The 20,496-nt window shown below is 45.2% G+C and overlaps 1 protein-coding gene across 1 annotated transcript; it reads right to left on the bottom strand.

Moving 5' to 3' along the window:
* Nucleotides 1–2,591: 2,591 nt before the first annotated feature.
* TMED3 (transmembrane emp24 protein transport domain containing 3) lies at nucleotides 2,592–12,877 on the bottom strand. The gene is made up of 3 exons (XM_006870899.1): nucleotides 12,710–12,877; nucleotides 10,925–11,173; nucleotides 2,592–2,835 (listed from the first exon to the last, which is right to left on the bottom strand). Exons 1-3 carry the CDS (start codon nucleotides 12,875–12,877, stop codon nucleotides 2,599–2,601), a joined length of 654 nt encoding a protein of 217 aa, XP_006870961.1. The 3' UTR covers nucleotides 2,592–2,598.
* Nucleotides 12,878–20,496: the final 7,619 nt, after the last annotated feature.

Here is a 20,496-nt window from a genome sequence, read left to right as displayed (position 1 = left end):
TGGTGTGGTGCTGTAGGATAAACACTCAACTGAAAGGTTGGCAGTTCAAATTCACCAGCTGCGGGTCAGAACCAACTCGACAGCATTGAACACCAACCAATCCTTGGTCTTCAAAGTCAAGCCTAGCTTACCTGTCCAAAATCATTGTTATTTTAAGGAGAATTTCCTCCCAGAAGCCCACTCTTTCTTAAAAGCCAGTCTAAGTTTAGTAAGACATACTCATTCAAGCATGTTATTTTAATTAATAGCTCAGAACTTCAGTTAAGGGCCAGAGTTCCTATCTTCCTATTCCTTGGGGGGTTGTCAACATTCTGTACAAATTAGTAGGTGTGTTCCCAGACTCCAGCTGCTAACAGCCAGGCTTCAAATGCAAATAGTTTACACTGGACTGGGGGGTAAGGGGTGGGGTGGGGGTGTAACAATTAGCAGCAATCCGAAAGTCCAAAGTTTGTATCTAGGCAAAGTATTCTCTAATGGTCATTTGATTTGAACTCCTGGTGTGGTGCTGTGAGATCAGGACTGGATGGCGAGCCATAAGGTCAGCAGTTCAAACCCACCAGCCGCTCCTCAGACACTATTCTGGGTTGCTATGAGTCGGAACTGACTCAACAGCACTTAACAACAACGTGCCTATTTGACAGATGAGGAAACAAAGCTTCAGAGAAGTTCAGAACCTTGCTCAGGATGAAATACTACGTGGCAGATCCAGCATTCAAATCCAGAAGGTACTGACCCAATCCAGTACTCTTGACACTCAGGTGCCAACATGAACACCCCTTCCAACCGTGTCCCCAGATGTCAAGGGGAGTCTTACGCATTTAACTGTATCCTTCCCCACCAAATCTCATTTGGAAAGGGGTTCTCGTTGTTACGTTTATGAGATAGGATTAGTTTGTGTGTTTTCTGAATGAATCTCTTTTGAGATATAAAAGAGATTAAAAGCAAGCTAGCAAGCCAGAATGGGGGTAGTCTAGTCACTTGATAATCACCCCGGAACAAAGGCTCAGAGATACAGAGACCTTCCTCCAGATCCTACACACAGAGACAGCCATTCCCTAGAGCTGGCACCAGGCACTGTTGTTGTTGTTGTTAAGTGCCCTCGAGTCACATCGACTCAGTATAGGGTTTTCAAAGAGCATCTGGTGGGTTTGAATAGCGAACCTTGCAGTTAACAGTCCAGTGCTTATCATAACTACAGCTCTACACCAGGACTCCATTTGTTGTTGGTAAGTGCCGTCAGTCAGTTCCAACTCATTGTGACCCTATACAAGGATTCCAGAGGAGCGGCTGGTGAATTTGAACCACCGACCTTGTGTGGTTCCAACAAACCTTGCGGTCCAGTGCTTCTGAAAAGATCACGGTTGTGGAAGCCATATTGGGAGCTGTGCTCTGCCAAACAGGGTCACTCTGACTCAGAACAGACTCAACAGCAATGGGTTGGGGTTTTGCTTAGTGTTTTTTTTGGTTCTAAACATTCCAGCATCCCATACACATGCCTGGGGGAGGTGGTGGTGGTGTGCTGCGGAGTCAGTTCCAACTCATAGCGACCCTGCACAGGGTTTCCGAGGCTGTTGGAGCAGAAAGCCTCATCTTTCTCCCGTGGAACAGCTGGTAGTTTCAAACTGCTGACCTTGAAATTAGCAGCCAGACTCATAACCACTACACTACCAGAGCTCCTTTACACATGCCTAAGACATCTATCTATTAAAGAGCGCTGGTAGCGTAGTGGTTACAAATCGGGCTGCAAACCTCAAGGTCAGCAGTTCGAAACTTCCAACTGTTCCGCGGGAGAAAGATGAGGCTTTCTGTTCCTGTAAAGATTTACAGCCTCGGAAACCCTGTGCAGGGTCGCTATGAGTTGGAACCGACTCCACGACACATAATCATCTATTACACCCAACCTCATGCTTTCCATCAAGTTGTAAATAACTTCAGGGCAAAAACATAAAGGCACAAGTCTTCAAGGCATCCACACTTTGTTTTATTAAACAGAGGCCCCCTCCTAGGAGAGACACATTTACTGTGGGCACCAGTCACCATGAATTTCCAGCTTGCTCACCTGGGTCCAGAAGCAGCTACGAAGCCGCTTCAGGACTTGATTTTTTTCAAGGACAGAGCACTTCATGGGAGGAAAGGCCAGCAATGAGGGTCCCCTTCCTCTTCACACAGGGTGGGACACACAAGCCAAACGACCTAATGACCTGCGGGCAGTCCACTGTATTACAGAGTAGAGCTAAGCCGGGAGCTGACCCGGAGGACATGGTGAGGGTGCCTCTTACTGGTCAGGCCACCAAATAGCTTCCTGCCTGTCCTTCCATGGTGGCCAACTGCTAGCTTGCCTGTAAATGTCTTCTCAGTCTGTATAGCACACGCCAGTGCAGCCTGCAGCCTTCTCACTAAAGGGTCCCTTGTGAGCTTCAGCTGCGGGAGGTGCAAGGATGAAGCGTCTGAATAGAAGCCGAGGTGACACTCCAGGGCACCTCTCTGGACTCCCCTTCACTCTGAATCACAACCACTGGCCAAGCAGGCACCTGTGACCAAGGAGAGCTGCCCCACCTTGGGGTAGCTTGCGAGGGACCCTCGAGCAGGACGCCTAGGCTAGGAGTGGCCCCTCTTGCTCAGAGGTCGTTTTTCTGTGAAGAAGCTTTTCAGTAGCAGCACCTGGCTGAGGCTGACCACGAACAGGGCGATGGTCTCGCCGACAGACCAGTAGGAGACTTGGCTGTTCAGGTCTTCAGCCCGAGCCCGGTCCTGGGCCTCCCGGAGCCGGTAATGCGTCTGGGAGTCAATCACAGTCTTCAGAGCCTCGTGGATGGTCACACAGGCGGCCTCCATCTAGGCAGGAAGAGAAAATGAGTCTCATTTCTAACTGCACAATGGAGAGTGGAACCAAGCTTACAGCGCATGTCGTCATTATTGTAGGTGGCACTTCCTGAATGTTGGCCACAGGTCTGTGCAAAGGGTTTTATGTGCTTATATTTAATCCTCAGATCAGAAGCCAACTGTTGCCTTCTAATCAATGGAACTCACAGTGACAATATACAACAGAGCACACTGTCCCTTGGGGTTTCCAAGGCTGTAATCTTTACAGAAGCAAACTGCCATCTCTGTCTCCCATAGGGCAGGAAATGGATTCAACCCTATAACCATTCAGCTAGCAGCCATACCAAGGATCCTATTATGTTGTTGTTGTTTTAAGTGCTGCTCAGTCAGTTCTGACTCACAGACACCCTGCATAGTGTTTCTAAGGAACAACTGGTGGGTTTGAACCACTGACCTTGCAGTTAGTAGTCAAGTGCTTATCCACAGCAGAACTCCAGGGTTCCTATTATAAGCCTAGTAAAATTATAATTCATTTTTACCAGATAAAGAAATGAATCTTTAGGTCAGTAGAGGCTCAGAGAGGCTAAGTAACTTTGCCTAGGGTCATAGAGTTAGCAGATGGCAGAGTCAGGATTTGAGCTCAACTTGCCTTAGTGTAGGGGAGTCTATGGTTTCTAGCACTGTCCTAGGTTCTGTTAGTGAACCCTTACAATATCCCCATAGGCAGAACTGATCATCCCACTGAACCCTCATAATCCTCTGATAGGCAGAGATGATCACCCCCCTTGGTGGTGGTGGTGGGGGCTCACTGATGACTTAACACACATAGAAATGATGGATTTAAAGTTCAAAGAAGCTAAGCCACTTGTCCAAGGTCACAGAACTAAAAAGTAGTAGAGTGTGAATTAGATCACAATTGTATTGGACTCTGAATTTACTGCTCGATTATACAATTGTATATATATATACATGTGCACATGCAAACGCACAAAGATAAACATTTCTCCACATAGCAAAATGCGTGCACACACAAACACATGCAAAAACAGAAATGTTGTTAAGAGCCTTCGAGTCAATTCCAACTCACAGAGCTCTAAGGAGACAGAGTAGAATTGCCCAGTAGGATTTCCACAAGGTCAGTTTGAAACTCGAGTTCAAACCCACCAGCCGCTCCTGGGAAACTCTACAGAGGGTTTCTATGAGTTGGAATCAATTTGATGGCACTTAACAATAACAACAGTCTTTACAGCAAAAGAACACTATGCCTTTCTCCCATGGAGCTACTGGATGGGTTCGAACCACCAACCCCAGCACTTAACCACTGTGACGCCGGTACATACATACATATATACATATGATCTTACACACATATACACATATGAGGGGACTTCAAAAAAGTCATGGAAAAATTCCATGATCTTTTAGTTTCATTTTTCTGAGAATTGCTTGACGCCCCTCATACACACATCTGGAACACACACTACTTCACAATTTCCTGTACCTGCATAGGATAAGCACTCAAGGTTGGTCTGAACTGCAGGGTTGGAGGTTCAAACTTAAGAAGCTGCTCCTCAGAAACCCCACACAATGTCACTAGGGTCGGAACCAACTTGATGGCACTTAACAACAACAGGCAGACGTCTAACACTAGCTTCCAAGAGTTCATCCCCTGACCCCTGAAAGGAATGACTGTTGTCACTCTGAAGGCTATATTAGGTTATGAAGCACAGCCGACCTTCAGATAAAGAGATTTTCCACTCAAAATCAAACCCAAACCAAGCCCACTACTGTATGGTTGATTCTGACTCATAGCAACCACTGAAAGCAAAATAGGGCTGCTGGGTTTGAAGATGAGGGGCTATGCTCAAGGACGAGAAAGGCATTTAGGGGCAGAAAGCAACCCCCAACAGACAGCCTTCGAGGGACCCAGGACTTAGCACCTCAGTTCTACAAATGCAAGTGAGTGAATTCTGGCAACAGTCTGAGTGAGCATGAGAGCAGATTCTCCCCAACAGCCTCCAGATCCCAGCCCAGCCCAGCCTCGATCTCAGCCTTGGTCACTTAACCCAGTTCCACCTGCCCAGACTTCTAACCTGCTAAACTTTAAGATAACACATGGGTTAATTTTTTAAGCATTACATTTTGGTCACTTGATACTCAGCAAATGAAAACTAATCCATTGTGTCTTATTCATAAAACAACACAAAACCTCACTGCCATTGAGTTAATTCCAATTCATAATGGTCCAGTATAGGGTTCTCAAGGCTGTAAACCTTTACGGGAGCAGACAGCCTCGGCTTTTTCCAGAGGAGCAGCTAGTGGATTTGAACTACCTTAGGGCTAGTAGCCCATTGCTTATCCTACAGTGCTAGGCAACCTCTAAAACACCAGTATATCTGAACCCTACAGGTTTAACACCACCAGTGAGCTCTTAGGCTAGAAAGGATCATAAGAAACCCTTGTGGTTAAAAACTTGGCTCCAAACCAAAAGGTTGGTGGTTTGCCATGGTGAGAAAGACAAGGTCCTCTGTTTCCGTAAAGATGTCAAGAAAGCCCTATGGGGGAAGTTTTATTTTGTCATATATGGTCGTTATGAATTGGAATTGCCTAACAATAGATACTTGCTTCAATTCCCAAAAAAAAAAGAATTATTTACAAAGTATAAGAAATGTAGAGGAAACTAACCACTGTGTGCCCTCTCTAATCCCCAGAACCCCTGATTCTCTCACCGAACCATTTACAAAAGTCAGGTGGGAGATTATGTCCATAAAATGTCCTTCCTTGCCACACTGGGTATGTCCTTTATTCTGGGCCATTGTAAGAGCTAAACTAGACTCAACAGATAGGAAGAAGGACAACAATCTCCCTTTAGCCTCCAAGACCACCAGGCAGAGGCGTCTGTCAGACTGGCAACTGGTCTCTCTGCCAGGTCTGTGGGTTTGGTTTCTCGTGTACATGTTATCCAACCTTCTCAGATAACAGTCTGATCCATGGGGAAGAAGTGGTGAAATGTCACAAGAAATGTGTGTGTGTGTGTGTGTGTGTATGTATATATAAGACAAACCCATTTCTGTTGAGCCAATTCGGACTCACGGCAACTCCATATATCACACAGTAGAAGTGCTCCATTGGGTTTTCTTGGCTGTGATCTTTATGAAAGCAAATTGCCAGATCTTTCTTCCACAGTGCCACTGGGTGGTTCCAACCACCAATCTTTAGGTTAATAGTCATGTGTAAACTGTTTGTGCCACCCAGGGACTACATATATAGATACACATATACACAAAAAAAGGAGCCCAAGTAATGCTGTAGGAGAAGCACTAGACTACACAGGGTCACTATGAGTTGGAATTCACTTCACAGTAGTAGGTCTGGACTTATATACACACAAATACATATACACACATACACACACACAAAGGCATATACTTAAGGACACTTGGCCTAAACACTAGGAGAGGCTACAATCCCATTTTTTGAGATTGATTTCTGCCGCAAGCTCGGAAACTCAAAGTGTACACAGGACTCACTTGAACTAGGAGCTCCTTGGGCCCTGGACCCTGGCCTGGGGATTCAGCAGCAAGCACAGGTCAGCATCTCTCGCCTTCTCCCAGCATCCAGAGTCACTGGAGAGAGGGACGGAAGGGAGGGAGGGAGGAGGGAGAAAGACGCAGGGAGGACACACAAGTCACACGTGCAGAAAGCCCCCACGAGAGGGCACGTCAGCCAAGGGAGGACTGGAGAGCACAGGCCAGAGTTCGGCACTAGGGTCCATGAAGAGGACCCTCATGCATTTCATGGTGCAATCTTAAATCAGAGACAGAAGGGGTCTGTTCTGAGGAAATGACAGAGGAATAGTGGGTAGCCTACAGCTTTCTTGGGGTGGAAACTTCGACACCTTTAAGACCTTCAAAGGCCCCACAAGAGACCCAGAGTAACACACCACTAAGAATCATCGCATCCCAAAAGCATCCTCTTAAACCGTGAAAAACTACTTTCCACCCACCAAGATCTTCTCTGAGTCTAAAAGAAGGCCCCTCCGCCTGTGACCACAAACTTTCAGTTAGGTAACCCCTTCCGCCTGCTTCCTGCCCAACAGGAAAACAGCAGAGTACCTTCTGCTTCAGAGTCCCGCTTCTCAAAGGTGTGGGTTCTCAGCTCTCCTGGTCAGTAGCCTGCTGCCCTGTCAAACCACCAATCCTGACTGGTTTCCAGCATCCCGGAGCCTCCTGAGATTCTGGGCCATCACAACAGTCTCTGGAAATAAACTGACCTGTCCCTTCCCTAGACCATTCCCTTCTTCTCTTCTTACCCTGACATAGTAGCCGGTCTCTATGACCTGCTGAGATTCAGGTCTTGGGTCTATAAACCAGTTATCACTGAGTTCATTCTGACTCATAGCGGCCTCGTGTGTCTCAGAGGACAACTGCGTCCCAGAGGGTTTTCAATGGCTGGGCATTTCTTCCAAAGAGCCACTGGGTAGATTGAAACCTCTAATCTTTTGGTTAGCAGCCAAATGTGTTAACTGAGCACCACTAGGGGAATCCTTCAGTCTGCAATAACTAAGAAAATCCTTTAGCCCACACCTCACATGGACCTCCAATGACACAAGTATTTGATTCTTTAAATTCTTTAGGCACGCTATTGCAGGGAAGCAGGAGCTGGACTTCCAGCAGAGTTAGGAAAACCTCTGGTCTTCACTAGGCCACCACCGAGGCAAGCCCTGGCCTCTGTCAAGAAGCTTCAGTCTTCACCAGGATCTACTCGGCTCCCCAGGAAACCCAGGTCACCTCAAACTTGGCTTCTCTGAAATAACATGTTCCTTGGCCATGACCTTGACCATGCATGACCTCTCCTAGGAGAGGTTATCCTAACTTCAAGCACAAGCTTGAGACAAGTCCCTGAATCTCTGACTTGGTCCTCGGTCACTGTGGGTCTTGGTTTTTGACTCTAGTATTTCCTTTGGTGCCGGAAAATGTGGCTTCTGTTCCATCATGGTGCTATATGAAGACTGTGGGCAAATGAGAAAACACCTGCTGGCTAAAATGGGGCTCCATGCCAAGAAAAACAAAGTAAGGGCTTATGAGGAGAGAAAACAACTACACTCTATTTGCTCTGCTCTTCTCTCCAGTTGGAAGGCCCTCCCTCTTCCTGTGCCAAACAGACTTCTAGACAACTTGTTATGGAAAGAACTGTGTCTCCCAGAAAGGTGTGTTGAAGTCCGAACCTCCCATATCTGCTTTCCACCGGTTAAAAGGGGAAGTCCTTGGGTCAGCTGTTGGAGATGTATAAAATCTTCAAAACGGAGGCTGTTTCATCAGTGGCCAACAGAACTCTCAAGAGTCTCGGTTGAGAAAGATCTCCCACACAATACATATCCTGGGCCGGAATCTCTAATGGCAGTCATATTGTCAAACTCAAACCAGTGTTGTCCAGTGGAAAGTTCTATTTAGTACATGGCCACTGGCCATCTGTGGCTACTACTTACCATATCACTTAGTGCAAATGACAAAGTAACATTTTTATTCAATTTTAATTTATTTAAATTTAAACAGCTAAAGGAGCTCTGGTAGCATAGTGGTTACGAATCGGGCTACGAATGTTAAGATCAGCGGTTCGAAACTACAAGCCGCTCTGCAGGAGAAAGATGAGGCTTTCTACTCCCGTGAAGATTTACACCCTCGGAAACCATGTACAGGGTTGCTATGGATCGGAACCGACTCGACAGCACTTAACAACAACAACATATATGGATAATAAGGTGTCTGAGTGAGGCCGTGGCTCTGAGGACAAAAGACCTGGTGAACTGCTTCTGCAAAGGTGGTTGTTAGTTGACAAGTTGATTTTGGACTCACAGAAGCCCTGTCAGATAGAGCACAACTGTCCCTTCGAGCTTCCTATAAGCTACATTCTTTATGGAGTCCTGGTGTGTAGTGTGGCGCTGTGGGGTACAGCACTGGACTGCAAAGTCGGTTTGGACCACAAGGTCAGTGGTTCAAGCTCACCAGCTGCTCTTCAGAAACTCTGTAACAGGATTGTTGTGGGTTGGAACCGACTCAACGGCGCTTAACAACAACGACAACAATATTCTTTATAGGAGCAGATCACAAAGTCTTTTTCCTACAGAGTCACTACGTGGGTCTGAACCACCAACCTTCAGTTAGGAGCCAGGCTTAACTGTTAGGTTTCAAGGCTCTTTCCATACGGATGACAGTCAAGAAAGTCCCATGGAGCACAGTTCTACTGTAACATGTCAATCACCATGAGTCAGGAGCCAACTCAATGGCAGCTCACAAGAGGACAACAACATATGACAAATGGCTACTGATCAACACAGCTCGGATGTCCAAGTGCTTCACGGAGTGACACTCAGAAGGGAGAAGACTGGACTAATGGACTCACAGGACTTCATCCGTGTGCCAGTCAGAGGGAAGGAAGCCTTCCTCAGTGGGTAACCCGGGAGGTACCAGAGCTCACTGGCCATGGCACGGAGACGCTCTGACTTTGGTTTTGGAACCAGTGCAGCAGCCCTGAGTAGCCATTCCTGTCTTGCAGGTTCTCCTGGGCCCTGGCACGCAGTCATTTGACAAATATTCCGTGCCATGCCTCTTGCACTTGGGCGGGCACTAGAAACACTAAAGTAAATAATATAGTCCTAGCCCTCAGAAAGGGGTCCTGGTGTGGCGCTGTAGGATAAGCACTGGACTGGACCACAGGGTCGGCAGTTCAAACCCACTAGCCACTCCTTGGAAACCCTATACAGGGTTGCCATGAGTCAGAACTGACTTAACAGTACTACAGCAACAACAAAGCCCTCGGGAAAGGAGCCCAGTACAGCAAGCTAAGTGTTGACAGCTGAAATTGTTCTCATAAAAAGACTTAAGGGTTTCAGTACTCAAAGGAGCACTTCTCCTCTGTCCTGTGGGGCACTGTTAGTCAGAATTGACTTGATGGTTGTGGGGGTTTTGGGAGGGGGGGGTTGTTGTTGTTGTTTAGTGCCATCAAGTTGGTTCAGATCCATAATATGGGGCTCCCAAGGAGTGTCTGGGGAGCTTGAACCTCTGACTTTGTGGTTCAAACTGACTATGCAGTCCATGGGAGAAAGATATGGCAGGCTTCTCCTGTAAACACTGCAGCTTCGGAAACCCTATGGGGCAGTTCTACACTGTCCTATCAGGTGGCAATGAGTCAGAATAGATGAGCGCTCCGGAAGCTTACAACTGGAAAAAGGGAGGGGGAAAGGAGCTTAAATAGCAGGAGGGAAAGCTGATGACGGGGGCTGGAATCAGATTATAATTAACCTTGAGGGCCACATGTGGAAAAAATTGCCCTCCAAATATTTCATGGTTGCCTTTCCATAGTGTAGAGTTGTAACTAAGAGGTTACAACCACGCGACTGTATTTCCCAACCTTTCTTTCATCCAAACTGATGGGTTCTCAACAATGGGTATGAGCAGACATGAAGAGGACTAGTTGGGGGCCAGGGCTGCCATAGGCAGTGGGGCTTTCCCACGGCCTCCTTCCTTTGGTGGCTAGAGGCAGAGAATTCCGAAGCCCTAAGGGATGGCAATACCAGAAGAGCATGCTTGGGTTCCTGAATCATGAAGGAAAGCTACCAGCCAACCTTCTCTAAACGATTATTTGTACAAGAAATAACATTCTATTGTATTGTTGCTGTTATTAAGTGCCGTTGAGTTGATTTCAACACATAGCGACCCTGTGCAGAGTTTTTGAGGAGTAGCTGGTAGGTTTGAACTGCCAACCTTATGGTTCACAGTCCAGTGCTGATCCACAGTGCCACACCAGAAGCCTGTTATTGTGCTGTTGTTGATGAAATGGGTGCAAAGGAGTAGAAACAGGAATACCCGAGGCAGGCACTGCAGGGATCCAGTTAAGGAATGGGAGAGAAGACCAGCAGGCGAACAGTGTCCTCTAGGAGTGGACAGGAAGAGAGGCAAGGCCAACATGAGCTCTCCAGGCTGGGAGCTGGGTGGATGATGACTCTACTCATTACTGAGACAGGGACAGAAGAGGAAGACCAGGCTAGGAAACACAGGCTCAGCTGGGCCTGTTGACAGCTGTTATGGTCGTGTCCACTCACCTGCGTAAGAGCTGTGACCCTGTTCCCCATGTCTGGGAGGATGGGGAGCTCATCGCCCACTTGGAAATCAAAATAGACGGTCTTGTGAGAGAAGGTAGAGAACTCATTACTGAAACAGAACTGATACACGCCCTTGACCTCCGTGTGGTGTGTGAAGCTGTCATACTGCTTCTTGGTTTCCCTGTAGATGATGTTCCCCAGGGGGTCTTCCACATAACAGTCCACATCATAGTGACCTCCAGTAATGACCTGAAAACCATAAAAGACACCCAGCATGCTGTTATCCATGGGCTGCCACTCACTAAATGACAATGAAACTTTGTTCATTTAATCTTCACGGCCTTCTAAGGCAGATGCTGTTACAGAGGAGGAAAGGAAAGCTGAAAAGTGTTAAGCAAATTGACCACTAGGTGCCTTTGCTTCTTTATAACACTCAACACAAGACAGGGAGCAAGTCACTTCTTGAGGGCACTGCCACTCACTAGCTCTGAGACTCTGGACAAATTCCTTTAGTCCATGAGGAGGTCTTCATCTATAAAATGATGACAATAATAGTATCTCCCTCACAGGGCTGTAACGAGCCTAGGGCACAGTGATTAAGAGCTATGCTGCAAACCACAAGACCAGTGGTTCGAACCCACCAGGTGCTCCTCAGGAGAAAGATGTGGCAGTTTGCTTCTGTAATGATTACAAGCTTGGAAACCCCTCCGGGCAGTTTCACTCTGTCCCACAGGGTCACTGTGGATCCACATCCACTGGATGGCAGTGGATTTGGCTTTCGTTTGGACATATATTTGTGGTGACGATTAGTCCAGTGCCTAACATTTCAGCAAGTGCCAGAAAAATGCCAGCCAATTACTGACCAGCTCTCAGACAGCAGACTGGCCTTCTGATGGTGATGGTAAGGAGGTGGGATCTGGTGAGCACCACCCTGGGGCAAGTGGGCACTGAATCTTCTGCTGATCCCTCCCAATAAGGGGCAGGATCTGGGTATGACGCGCCCACTCAGTCCCCAACCCTAGATCTGCTGGCTAAACCTTAGGGGCAAATTCCTCACCCAAGACATATTCCCTGCAACTGTGAGTCATGAACTCTCTCTGAGTCTGAGTCGGGAATGCAGGAGCTGAGAGCGGAATGCAGGAGCTGAGAGCGTCTCTGAGACACATAACAACAGTCAGGTTCCCAAGGCACAACACACTACCTGTGAACATTTCCAGGGCGCAGAGGCCATACTGAAACGTTCCCACTGCTGCGCTCACCCAACTCCAGCTCTAAATGTTTGCGAGGATAAAAAGAAAACAAACTGTGAGTTACCATTTTTAAGTGCCCATATGGGATAAATCACTGAGCCACAAACTTCCCAGCCACTCCTTGGAACCCCTACACAGGGTTACTATGAGTTGAAAACCACTGGACAGTACTTAACAACAGACTGAGAGTCTGTGTCCAGCTGGTTAGAAGGCGCGCTTTTAGGAGTGAAAGGAGCCTGGCAGGCGTCATTGTGGCCAACCCCCCGGATGCCGGACTCACTGAGGCACCCCAGTCACTCAGGGGTGTACACCTTCAGCCCTGACCACCTGCCCTATCGGCCCGGTCGGTCTCAGATGGGTACTGACTGGTCAAAAGGTTCTTCCTCTCGGGGAAGCTAGTAGGTCTCCGGAGATCCCCACCCTTTCCACCGCCTTGGCTACTTCCAGCCACTTCAATTAGACTGGGGCGCGCCAGTGGCCGGGTGAGATCCGGAAGGGGGATCAAGGAGGCGCGCTGCCGGCGTCCGGACCTCACCTGATAGTCCAGGGAGAGCTTCACGCCCTGATCCACCTCCTCGTGGAAGCACTGCTTGGCGCTATCCGGCAGCTCGAAGGTGAGTTCGGCTCCCCGCGATCGCTCCGCACAGTAAAGCAGCAGAAGCAGGAGCACCCGAAGGGCAGGACTCGGGGATCTGCGACCCATGGTACGCCCTGTCCGGTACTGCGAGTCGTGGGAGCTCGGGTGCAGCTCCCCAGACCAGCTGGAGGGCTGGAGCCCTGATCTAGGATGTGCTGGGATTGACGTGGCGCGCGCAGGGCGCTGCGCTTCCGGGAGGACTGGCGGGACGGCAACTCAGTGCGCAGCCGCGCGCTCTGGGGTGGGCCTGGGATCCAGGCCGAGAGCGCACCGCTTCGCCCCGACTCCTTCCGCCACATGCGCATGCGCGGCTGAGCTGTGTTAGGGGACGTGATCCTGCCCAGTTCCAAGAGGTGTCCCCAAACCGCAGAACCGCAATCCCTCCCAGACTGTCTCCAGCAGGCTCCCGGTATGGCCCAGGCCCCCTCAGCGCAACTTCACTGGATGTAACACGAACCACTTGAGTGTTAACTACACACAGTCTTGGTTCTTTTTAGGTGCTATCAAGTCGTTTCCCTCTCAGCGACCCCATGCACAATAGGACTTTGTGATGTACTTCTCCAGGGACTGGTCCCTCCTGATAATATGTCTGAAGCATGAGAGAAGTTTTGCCATCCTGGCTTCTAAGTAGTGTCTGGCTGTACTTCTCCCAACACAGATTGATTTGTTCTTATGGCAGTCTTTAGTACTTTTAATAGTCTTTTCCAACACCATAATCCTAACGCATCAATTCTTCTACGGTCTTTCTCTTTCGCTGTCCAACCTTCACACGCATGAGGTTATTGAAAATACCATGGCTTGGGTCAAGCGCACTACATGAGTCCTCAAACTGACATCTTTGCTCTTGAATCCTTTAAAGAGGTTTTGTGTACCAGATTTGCCTGATGCAATCTATCATTTGATTTCTTGACTGCTGCTTCCAGATCCAAGCAAAATGACGTCTTTGACAACGTCATTCCTTTATTTATCATGATGCTATTTATTGATTCAGTGGTGAGGATTTTTGTTTTCTTTACATTGAGATGCAACTCGTACTGAAAACCTGTGGTCTTTTACCTTCATCAGTTAAGTTCTCTTCATTTTCGACTTGCAAGGTTGTATCATCTGCAGAATTGCAGGTTGTTAATGAGCCTTCCTCCAATCTGCATTCCCCATTCTTCTTCATATAATCCATCTTGGATCATTTGCTCAGCATACTGATTGAGCAAGTATAATGAAAGAATACAACCTTAGTGTATGCCTTTGCTGATTTTAAACCATACAGTGTCCTCTTATTCTGTTTGAATGACTTGCCTCTTAGAGTCTGTACAGATTCCTCATGAGCACAATCAAGTGTTCTGTAATTCCTACTCTTTGCAGTGTTGTCCAGAGCTTATCATAATCCACAGAGTTGAAAGCCTTTGAGTAGTCAATAAAGCACAGGTAAACATGAGACACTAATGACCAAAAACCAGAAGAGTTGTAGGATGACATCAAGAATATCATACAGGAAGAAACTAAAAAGTCTCTTAGACGGCAAGAAAGAAGGAAAAGACCAAAATGGATGTCTGAAGAGACTCTGAAACTTGCTCTCCAGCAAAGAGCTGCTAAAGCAAATGGAAGATATGAAGAGGTACAGAGTTGAACAGAAAATTTCAAAGGGCAGACAAAATCAAGTATTATAGTGAAATGTGAAAGGCTTGGAGTTAGAAACCCAAAATGGAAGAGCATGATCAGCATTTCTCAAACTGAATGAATTGAAGAAAAAATTCATTCCTGTACTTTCAATATTGAAGGATTCTATGGATAAAATATTTAATGCTTCAGAAAGCATCAAAAGAAGTTGGAAGGAATACATAGAGTCACTGTCACTAAAAGAAATGGTTGATGTTCAGCCATTTCAAGAAGTAGCATATGATCAAGAGCCAATGATACTAAAGGAAGAAGTTCAAGGTACACTGAAGGCATTGGCAAAGAACAAGACTCCAGGAAATGATGGAATACAAATGGAAATCTTTCAATAAATTGATGCAGTACTGGAAATGCTTGCTCATCTCTGCCAAGAAATTTGGGAGACAGATACCTGGCCAACTGATTGGAAAAGATTCATATTTGTGCCCATTCCAAAGAGAGGTGACCCTGTGGAATGTGGAAATCATTGGACAATATGATTAATATCACATGCAAATAAATTTTGCTAAAGATAATTAAAAAATAGCTGCAATAGTACATTGACCACCAAAGGCTCCAGCCAGATATAAACAAAGCTGTCGAACAAGGCATATATATCATTGCTGACGTCAGATGGATCTTGTGACTCAATTTGCGACTAACTCTGTAATTTAAACCTCACACTTCTCTCAGATTATCAATCTTCTTATCTAGAGAATAGGTAAGCCCAAACCTACCATACACAGCAACTTTAAGAGGCTAGATGAAAGGACCCCTGGTGATGAAGTGGGTCACGTGTTGGGCTGTTAACTACAAGGTCAGCAGTTAGAATTCACTACCCACTTCATGGGAGAAAGATAAGGCTTTCTGCTCCCATAAAGATTTATTGTTGTTGTTGTTGAGTGCTGTTGAGTCAGCTTCAACTCATAGCGATCCTATATGGGATTTCCATAGGAGCAGCTGATGAGTTTGAACAGCTGACCTTGTGGTTCAAAGCGACCTTGCCATCCAGTGCTCTAAGCTACAGCACTACACAGCCTAAGAAGCGTTATACAGGGTCGCTATAAGTCCAAACCAAGTCCATGGTTGCTCGGTTCCAACTCCTAGCAGCCCTGTTTACGAGGCTTGTAAATCTTTGTAGAAACAGAAAGCCTCATCTTTCTCCAGCAGAACAACTGGTGGGCTCGAACTACTGACCTTGTGGTTCTCAAGCCCAGTGCTCATCCTATGGAGCCACTGTGTTTCCTTACTCCTCTTTTTAATAAAGAGTCTCCTCAGAATCCCTGTACTGGGTCGTTATGAGTCGGAACCAACTTGACAACACTTAACAACAACAACAATAATATACATTTGAAGATGGGGTCTCTTTTCTGCCTTATAACAAGTTCAAATGGTAAAGCACTGTAATTACATGAGCTCTGGAAAAAACAAAGATGCTTGTTTACACTCAAAAGCTCTTATGTAAATGCAAATAAAAATTTCTTACTTCCCTATTTCAGATGTGTTCGACCATTAGGACAAATTGAAAATCCATCTTGGACAAAAATTATCTCTCTCTCTCTCTCTCTCTCTCTCTCTCTCTCTCTCTCTCTCTCTCTCTTTTTTTTTTGCTTTGACTTCTCAAAAGTGCTGAAAGTAGATAAATATATTGACTGGCCTTTCCTTTACCATTACCCTGAGAAGACTTTCTGTACAGTTGGAACTACAGGATTTTGCAGAGTCCTGGTGCTGTGGGTTAATACACTGGACTGCAAAGTCGTCAGTTCAAGCTCATGAGCCACTCCTTAGAAACCCTATAGAGGGTCATTATGAGTCAGAACCGACTCGAGAGCACTTGGCCACAACAACTGAATTTTATATTCACTGTGGTTAGATCAACAAAAAGACTCAGATTGTGGGACCAGTACTTAGCAAAATTTTTTCCGAAGACCATTATTAGATGTGATGTATGGTTTTAGAAAACAGTTTTACTGCCCACGTGGAAGTGATCTACAAGATGTGAAAAAGAATAAACCTGCAATATGGTTATTAATATTTTCCAGTTTTGTGTCAAATTGGGCCATGATAGTAATATGTGCCACTAGGAGCTCTGTCCTGTTTAATGTTTTTATTTTAAATAACTGATAGAAACCATGCAGGTAATACTCATTTAATCTAGATGCACCAAGTGAGAAGCAAATGATAGATTTAAGACCAAGATTACCTTGGCCAGCTGGAGTGCTGAGCTAAAGCTAGCAAAAGGGAATTTCGCCAGGTTAAATGTTAAATCCTACACACGTAAGTTCTGAAAAACCACCAGCATGAGCTCAAAGGAGCGGAGTTTGACTTGGCAGTAGCCCAAGTCAAAACGAGCAAAAGATTATAACCAGTATGAAGCTGAATAGAAGACAGTGATAATATCCAAACTAACAAAGGAACACTGACTTGGGCTGGATGAATAAAAGAAAGTCTTTGTTTTAGCACCTATTGTATGGAAGGTATTATAACTAAAAATAGCTGTTCCACCGTATCTGGCAAAGATCAAGTCACATCCATTGTGTTATTTTATGAAGAAAATTGATGAAATAGAAAAAATAGTAGCAAGAAGGGAGACCAGTTTAATAAATCACCAAGAAGGCTTCTTACAATGAGATCAAATCAAAGGAAGTACACTTAACCTGAAAAGTAAAAACTAAGGATTAAAGAGAGGGTCAGCTTCAAAAGTGTGTATAACAATAATCATAACAGCTAACAACACTCAATCAATCAATCATACATTTCTATACCAAAAAATCTGGAAGACAGTTACCTGGTCAAGCTACTGAAGGAGATCCATATTTGTGCCCATTTCAAGGAAAGGTGACCTAACACAATGTAGAAATTACTGAACAATAGCATTAATATCACATGTAAGTAAAATTTTGCTGAAGATCATTCAAAAATGGTTGCAGCAATACATTGACAGAAGCTGCCAGAAATTCAAGCCAGATTCACAAGAAGGCATGGAATGAGGGATATCATTACTGATGTCAGATGGAACTTTGTTGAAAGCAGAAAATACAAGACGGATGTTGACTTGTCTTTTATTGACTTTGCTAAGGCATTCGACTGTGTGGATCATGACAAGCTATGGATAACATTGCGAAGAATTGGAATTCCAGAACACTTCAATGTGCTCTTGCTGAACTGATACACCCACCAAGAGGCCATCATTCGAGCAGAACAAGGGGATACCGAATTGTTTAAAATCAGGAAAAATATGTTTCAGGGTTATATGTATCCTTTCGCCATATTTGTTTAATCTGTATGCTGAGCAAATAATCTGAGAAACTGGATTATGTGAAGAAGAGTGTGGCATCAGGACTGGAGGAAGACTCATTAACAAACAACCTGCAATATACAGATGATACAACCTTGCTTGCTGAAAGGAAGAGGACTTAAAATACTTACTGATGAAGATCAAAGACCACAGCCTTCAGTATGGATTACATCTCAATGTAACAAAATTGCTCACAAATGAACCAGTAAAGGACATCATGATAAATGGAGAAAAGATTGAAGTTGTCAAGGATTTCATTTTACTTGGATCCACAACCAACTCCCATGGAAGCAGCAGTCAATAAATCAAACAACTTATGACACTGGGCAAATCTGCTACAAAACTCTTTCAAGTGTTAACAAATAAAGATATCACTTTGAAGAAAATAAACCAAGCCAGGGTATTTTCCATCATTTCAAATGCATACAGAAACTAAACAATGAATAAAGAAGACTGAAAAAGAATTTATGCATTTGAATTTTGGTGTTGGTAAAGAATATTGAAAGTACCATGGGCCACCAGAGGAATTTTAAAAATCTGTCTTGGAAGAAGTACCTGCTCCTTAGAAGTGAGAATGGCAGACTGCATCTCATGTTCTTTGGACATGTTGTCTTGAGGGACCAGTCGCTAGAAAGGGACATCATGCTTAGAAAAGTGAAGGGTCAATGAAAAGGAGGAAGACCCTCAATGAGATGGATTTGAACAGTGAGTGTAACAATGGGCTCAAGCATAACAATAATTGTAAGGATGGTGTAAGACTGGCAGTATTGCGTACTGTTGTACATGGGGTGGTTATCAGTAGGAACTGACTCAACACTACCTGACAGTAACCATACAAAGATTTTCTTTTTTTTCCACTTTGACATTGAAAAGCAGAAGCTCAGGATGTTTAGTGTCATAACTGTGGGTTGGCTGTGCAGATCTTCTGCTGGTTTCTTCCAGGTTCACTCATTATGCTAAAAGAGCATCTGGGCTGCTGAGTCCAAGATGACAGCATTTACCTATCAGGCAACTGATGCTGGTTATTGGCGGGGCCTTCTTAGTGCTCCTCTATGAATCCTTTCACCTTCAGTAGATTATATGATTTCTAATTCCCAGAGGACCAAGGCAGAAGAAGCAGGCCTCCTGAGGCCTAAGCTCCAGAATTTGCCCGATATCACTTTCACCACATTCTGTTGGCCAAAGCAAATCACAAGAACAACCCACATTCAAGAAGATAGAGAAAGAGATACCATTTCTGCAAAGTCAGAATGGAATACCTCCATAAGGTTTACAATGGCTGATTTTTTTGGAAGTAGAAAGCCAGGTCTTTCTTTTGAGGATCCTCCGGGTGGACTTGAACCTCCAACTTTTTGGTTAGCAGCCAAGCATGATAACAGTTTACACCACCCAAGGACTCCATAAAGCCAAAACCAAACCCACTGCCCTTCCAACTCCTCATGACCCTCTTTCTTTGTTACAGAGTAGCATTGCTCCATATGGTTTTCTTGGCTATAGTTTTACAAAGCTCCAGATCTTTCTTCCACAACACCACTGGATGAGTTTGTACTGCCAGTCTTTAGGCTATTTGCTGTTGTTCTGTGCTGTGATACAGTTCCTGTATAGGGTTTCTGAGGATATAAATCTTTACAGAATAGAAAGCTTCATCTTTCTCCCAACAATCAGCAGGTGGAGTCAAACAGCTGACCTTGCAATTAGAAGCCCAGCACATAACCTGGGATCCTTTTAGGTTAGTTGTTTTTGTTAAGTGTTGTCAAGTCAGTTCCAACTCATGGAGACTCTGTATAAAGTTTCCAAGGAGAAGCTGGTGAGTTTGAACTGCCAACCTTGACAAGTGTCAACTGTTTGCACCACCCAGGATCCCACAAGGGAAGCATACTGGAGAAATGCATAACCATTAAACAATCTCCCACAGTGCTTGAAGTCACTCAGCTTGGTTAAACCAAGAACTGCCCCGTGATCTGCCTAATTCCAAATGCTACTTGTGTCATACTAAACACATATGTCCATCCACACCTGAGGGGACACCTGTCCTGCACGGTTTCATATGGCAGAACTTAGGCTAAAACATGAATGACACTGAGGCATATTTTAGTTCAAATAATAAATGACTCTCTGGCAACAAAAGTTTTCCAAGAAATAGAATGAGGAAGATAGGTGAGCACTTAGGTAGGTTTGCATGGGCTAAATGGAACAGAAGTAAATATGGATATATTTTCAACCTTGGATCTACAGAGCTTTGTGATATAAGGGTCAAGGCACAGTCTGAATGGGTAAAAGAGGGGAAATAATGTTAAGATGCTTGATTGTCTGATGGATATTGGTTTCCCTTGCCTACTATTGTAAAATAGACGCTTGAGTGGGATATAAAAGGAATATTGGGAAACCTGATTGCAGAAAGCTTATAAGCCCATTTTTAGCCTATAACTGATTGGAATACCTAAAGGAGGTTCTAGAACTTCCCCTAGTAAAATAGGTTTCTTGCAGAGCCTTTGTAGTGTCTAGGACTTTTGGTGGAATCCTGAGCCCCATCTAGAACCTTCTGAGGTGGGACATTCCCACTTGAAAGGACATGCAGACCAGCCCGGAGTGACTAGAGGAACAGAAGATATTTCTGGAAAGAAAGACTAACAGGAAAAACAAACAAACAAACAAAACAAAAATGACAGACTGTTTGACTATTACAAGAACAAGCAAGCTATTCACCTGGGAACAATCAAGGCAAGCAATCACATCC

This window comes from Chrysochloris asiatica, unplaced genomic scaffold (assembly GCF_000296735.1).
Source record: "Chrysochloris asiatica unplaced genomic scaffold, ChrAsi1.0 scaffold00156, whole genome shotgun sequence".
In the NCBI taxonomy this organism is placed as follows: Eukaryota; Metazoa; Chordata; class Mammalia; order Afrosoricida; family Chrysochloridae; genus Chrysochloris; species Chrysochloris asiatica.
Note: the sequence above shows the minus strand (reverse complement) of the source record. Positions and strands in the feature narration are given on the sequence as shown.

Bases quoted from the DNA above. Each gene is read 5' to 3' on its own strand.
- TMED3 (XM_006870899.1), bottom strand. From the start codon at position 12,877: ATGGGTCGCAGATCCCCGAGTCCTGCCCTTCGGGTGCTCCTGCTTCTG. The intron at 11,174-12,709 runs GTGAGGTCCGGA...TATGGTTTTCAG, and splicing joins AGCTCTCCCTGGACTATCAG to GTCATTACTGGAGGTCACTA. The intron at 2,836-10,924 runs GTGAGTGGACAC...CTTCCTGCCTAG, and splicing joins GGGTCACAGCTCTTACGCAG to ATGGAGGCCGCCTGTGTGAC.